The sequence below is a fragment of the Theobroma umbraticum genome, unplaced genomic scaffold, assembly GCF_002168275.2.
Source record: "Theobroma umbraticum cultivar Fairchild unplaced genomic scaffold, ASM216827v3 scaffold_204.0, whole genome shotgun sequence".
NCBI lineage: Eukaryota > Viridiplantae > Streptophyta > Magnoliopsida > Malvales > Malvaceae > Theobroma > Theobroma umbraticum.
Window position 1 is genome coordinate 5,899,238 of NW_018397267.1, and position 5,806 is coordinate 5,905,043.

Below are 5,806 nucleotides of genomic sequence, written 5' to 3' on the forward strand. Positions count from 1 at the left end.
GCAATGAGGTATATTTATAAGAACATGTAAAATGAACAAAAAAACTACAAAGGAGGAAATAATACAACCATTGATACAGCATGCCTTTTATGTTCTAGAGACATACCTGACTTCTGCTCTAACATTTTGTGGACGGATACTTTAGGGAATTCAGATGCAACCTGAATGACAGGCTTGAACTTTGGCACCTCATTCAGGTTTTGGAAAGGAATCGGGATCATTTTCCATCTGTTCAAAACTGTCCCATCTACATAAACAGAAGACAAAATTCCCTACAAAATCAAAGTCAGGAAAATGGTCAAATTATCTGTTAAACTAGGAAAAACGCAGCAGCAGACTATAGGCATTGATGCTGTATGGTACTGTGGTGGTTTTAAAGAACCAGTTTTCATTGACAAACAAGCTCATTAAAATGAAGTTTCCCTGAAAAAGGAGCATAAAGCTATCAAATGACCATTTTAAATATGTTACCAGGTACTATGCAATGTATTGGCTTATTCAAGGAATTTCTCTCACCTTCTACTGCACACTTTCATTTCCAAAGAAAATAAGTTTTCAGCTCCCATCAAAACAACAATTACAACAACAGACTTTCTATATCTACTATTAAAAGTGCACAATTCCAATTAATAGCAATGAATGATGATTTGACTGATGCCAATAAATAAACATGGGCATCGACCTAACATCATTTCAGAAAGAAAAGCACAATTTTCTGCTCTACAGGCAAGTTTACCTTCCTGTCAAACAAGTGTGGTCCATAATTTACACGACCCATGTTTTCAACCTGCATGCATCAAGTTGTAGAAACTTAGATATGAAATACGTGTATGGTTTCAAGTTTTACATTAAAAATTGATTATATAATTCTTGTTTCTCAATAAAAGACAAAAGGAGAAAAAAAAATAAAGAATGAACTGAGAAGACATTGCTGCTTAGCCATGGAGAAGCTGTGTTCACATGCCACATTTGTTAGGTATGTAACTGAACAGTGAATAAAATTTTGTTGAATTGATTTCGTCCATTATTCCCTGTTACCAAACACTGATTATTAACCGTCTATTTACAGGATGTATAAACTTAATCATTCCAGAAGACAAAATATTTTCACTATGCTGCCATTTAACAATTACAAAGAACTTAGAAAAAAGAAAGAAAGAACTAATTGGCAAAATGTCATAAGACACGAGGGTGATCTGTTCAAAGCCAGAGGACAGTTAGTTACCAAAATAAATAAGCTGGTGTTAGAAACACATTTAGCATTAGGAAGGTAAATTGCTTGATTTGACCATCTTTCAATTGTACCAGCATATGATACTCGTCCACCATCAGCTCTAGAGGGGCATGATATGAACACTTGAGCTCTGTCATGCACCTGCAAGAATTATATGTAGAGAAGTAATAATCTTTTAGACTATTAAATTTCTATGAATTATTTGTCAATATTGAACTATTAAGGAAAGAAAATTCAATATATAGCGATGAGGCAAGAATGAATTAGTAAGCTTAACTATAAAATGAGGAAGAAGGCATACCTTTGGTATAAATAGCTTAGTTCCACCAGCTTTCGATGCATATTCAGATACATATAATAGAAATCCAAACATCTGGACATAGGAATAACAACAAGAGACAATATTCAGCAATTTTGGATTTTGATGACATGATAAACATAGAAGCTAATAAGCAACAAAGCCACTAATTTGCGCACACCTGGTAGAAATACTCCATTGCAGTTGGATTTTCAGCTTCAACAATGTGTGCAGAGTCAAACCCATCAAGTAAATCAAATAAACTTGCTGTTTTTTGTAACTGGATAGAACCATATCCTGTCCTTTTATTACTGGAAGGAAACGAAGGAAGAGATACTGAACTATATTTCCCCACCACTCTCCTTATGGCTAAAGGCAGAAAAGATTCAATGAAAAGAATATACTACTGTTAGAAAATCACTTGCAAAATAAGATAGTAGAAGGTTGTTTATCTCAACTATTATATTGTATACAAGTAACAGAAAAGCCTGACTGCACAACAAATTGGAGAAAACAATCATCACACAAAAATGACTCTCAATGAGAGAGCTGAGTGTAAAAATAAACAGAAAAACTAACAAAAATGCAATATGTTTGAAAGATAGGAGCTTCCTCCATTTGAAGTGTGTGAGCAGTTGATACCATACTCAGGTTTTGAACACATAACCCATTCCCCATGCATTTAACTTCTAATCATGAATCATGTTATTAGCAAAAACAAGACAAGTAATTAGACGGAGCCTGTGGAATGGATTTTCAATGTATGAGATGTAATACACTGCAGTTCTCCTTGGTGTAAATTTACTCATATTCTCTACTATAAACAAGAGGCATTCGAATGCTATTGTTTGTAACTTCTGACAATTTCAAAAGATGGTAACACTCAGGCCATTAATTTTCATCAACATGTGCATCAATTTCAGAAATTGTTGATTGGTTAAAACTGTAATTAGTTGCTACATTCACATAAAAGCCACACCTATAGAGAACGCTGTTTTCCTCTAACACCAAATGACAGGATGATGCCCGTCTAAATTAAAGGAAGTTGAATAGGTGAGCTTCTTCTGCCATTGGTGTAATTCATCTGCTTAAATCCCTCTATCTCCTGTCTAGCACATCACTCTGTATCCACTAACTCATTCAAAGTTATAAGTATCATTCTTGGACACTGAAGGTGTCTATCAGCTCATCAAAATGCATTTTTCACATTGATTAAGATGCAAAAAATCGGGCCAATAAATTCAAGATTTACATGTAAAGTTTACAGAGAGACCATGGACCACGTAGTTTTACTTTTCAACAAAGCCATGCAAAATTTTCAACATATTATCCCTCTAGTCTTGAAATATTCAGCCAGAAAACATAGGATCATACCCTTGAATTTTGCATTGTCCACATCACCAGACTCCGTAATTGGCGCATCCTGGGTAAAGTAAAACCAATTTGAAGCTTGAATGATTTTGCAAAAGTTAATATATAACTACAACGAGGAATAACCATACTCACATAATCGTAGGAAGTTAGATCAGGCTTGTAATCTGACTCATCGGCACCTGTATTTGCCCCATTATAAAATCCAAAGTTTGTTCCACCATGTGCCATCTGGAATTTGAAAGCCTAATCATAGCATGTCCATACAGATCATAAGTTCACAGCAGCAAAAGTAAGATAGGAAGACATACGTAAAGCACAACAGAACCATTTCGTGACAAAATCTTTTCCAAGGCAGCTGCGGTAAAATCTGCATCTGTCCTTGCAATCTTCTCACCCCAATGTGTAAGCCAACCTGTATAAAACTCCCTGAAACAAAAAAGCATTGCGAACATTAACATAGTTATCAATTAGCATAAATAAAAAAAAGACACCTACGAAGAAAGTGGCGGTGATTTCCCAGGGGAATTGAACTCCTTCTGTAACTCAAATATGGGCCAAGGATCATCCCCAGTAGTGAAGTCAACAGCTACATATCAGAAACAAGTATTAACTTAAGCAACTGTGGGCATGCACATGCAGACATATGCATGTATGGTATGTATCTTTGTTTAAATGTAAACATTTTGTTTAAAACATGCAATTCTCTGACACCTAAACCTAGAAATCTACCATCAAATTAACGATCAAATTCATCTTTGGGGAAAGTTCGTGGATAAAGCAGATGCAATTGTTAGTGAAGAAACTTTCAAAAAGCATAGATGAATATGAGACTATAAAACAATATAGTAAATCCAAAGAAGGCATTAAGATAAAGTCATTACATTATACCCCTTTTTCCCTTTTATCTTTTTCTCTTTTAGAGTTGGGAGGGGAGCAAATATTTTATGATAATAAGAGCTAAATTTTCAAAGCGCTGATGACTTGACCCAGAAAAGAGTGGCAAGGAATAGGTAGATTATTATCCATTTCTTAGGTTATGAGATGCTCTGTTGCTATATTTTCATAACTTATCAAATAAGAACATGCTGATCCTGAGCAGTACCGGAAAAGACATCATCTCCTCCAAGGGTTCCTTTTTCAAGAGTTTCTCGAGAACCTCCATCTGTAGTATACCTGAAACCATTAAAATCCATCCAAATAAATATATAAATAATCAAAAATAACAATGCAATACCGTGCTTGACGTCATTTGATCAAAGCAAGTTTCTTGACAATACTTCTAATTCATAATAATATCAACGAAGTAAAGTAAAATATAAGACTGGATATATAAACTACTACTCTGCCATTCTGCGTGCACAGAAAGAGAAGATAAGAAACTGAACCAGTCAATATTTGCAGGCTCAAGTAAAGTCCTTTTTCATCTAGTTAGCAATAAACATAGTTTTTTATAGTTATCACCTCTCAAAGAGTCTAAGAAAATTCCTAGAAATCGTATCATAGTCAAATATCCTAGATGAGCAGAGGTAAATAGGCATTGGCTACGCAATGCTTGGAGAAATCCAGGCTATGCGATGCATCGGCCTAAATGCCTGCCTCATCTGCCAGGTATCTCCTTAAGCACTCTAATAGAATGTCAGTACCACAGTGATGCAAACCTGTTTTTGCTGTAGAATTAGATTTTACATGATAAACCAGAAGATTATCCAATGGCTGAAGATTACAGGAAAAAACTTCTTACAAAATAATGTCTTCCCCAAGATGTCCTCTAGCCAACTTCACCAGGTGACGAAGATACGCTTTATCATCTCCATATGACCCAAATTCATTTTCAATCTGTGACAAAAAATAATATCTCATTTTACTGTAATTTTAGTAACATAAAATGTTGAAAGTTTCAGAGAATGACATCACAGTACAAATGAACATATAGTTCATTGGAAGGAACAAAATGTGGGATGTAAATAAAGGGAGTATGACCCTTTTTTCCGTGTGATATGGAGAAAATAAATGAAAGGACAAGAAACATGTGAAAGATGCATTTCTTTTAGGTACACCATATATAATCTATCAAAAGGTGGGTGACAAAACCAACTTAGCTGGAAGGTTATCTATCTTGACCTCTATTGGGCTCATTTATTTGTTCCCTTAAATAATTTGTCACTCTTAACCAAAAAACTAAAAGAAAATGAGGCAGTTTAAGCAAAGTCTAGTTTTAGTTTATCTTAGTCTCACTGTTTTTGGTCCAAGTATCTTCCTAGATACCACCGTTTGTGTTCTCATCATGAGAGTGCCATAGTTCATAAACATTGAACTCAGCTCAACCACCCAGCTAGCCTTAATTCCAGATAGTTAAGCTCAGCCACATGAAGCATCTGGCACAGTTACCAGATGGAGAAATTTGTTTTAGAAAAAAGACACAAGTGGTTCTATGATTGCTTAAAAATCCGTAGAGATAAAACAGAGTGGCATCTTTGTTTTCTTAAAGAAATTTTGACTAGCAAATAAAATATATCATGGAACATAGTTACATATGGAACAGTACATATTCTATGCGTACCTGAACCATTATTATAGGGCCTCCATTACCATAAAGAAGAGGAGCTACTTTTGGAAATAGGACTCCCCACCATCCTTCAACCTGTAACGTCACATTAAAACATAATCCAGCAAAATACAAATGCCGGTTGGTCCATCCTCTGAGAACATATTAAGCAAACAGAAACTATACAACTCAACTAAGGCATGCATGCTAAGCATGAAAACTCAAATGTTTTATCCAACATCATATCCCTTACTATTCCTTACTTACAAATAAAGGACTATATGAGAACATACCAATTGGAGGTAAGCAGGATCTGATGACCTTAGTCTGATATCTGGTTCTATGGCAAGTAACC

The 5,806-nt window shown here is 35.0% G+C and overlaps 1 protein-coding gene across 1 annotated transcript; it reads right to left on the reverse strand.

The window, feature by feature from the left end:
* Positions 1-11: 11 nt before the first annotated feature.
* BGAL17 (beta-galactosidase 17) lies at positions 12-5,804 on the reverse strand (the record flags this gene model as incomplete). Its single annotated transcript, XM_021438304.2, has 13 exons — positions 12-272; positions 737-787; positions 1,226-1,375; positions 1,536-1,607; positions 1,714-1,901; positions 2,907-2,955; positions 3,039-3,134; positions 3,215-3,332; positions 3,402-3,492; positions 4,009-4,079; positions 4,648-4,742; positions 5,467-5,547; positions 5,745-5,804. Coding segments are annotated over 13 exons (1,350 nt in total), but the record flags the coding sequence as incomplete, so codon positions are not given.
* Positions 5,805-5,806: the final 2 nt, after the last annotated feature.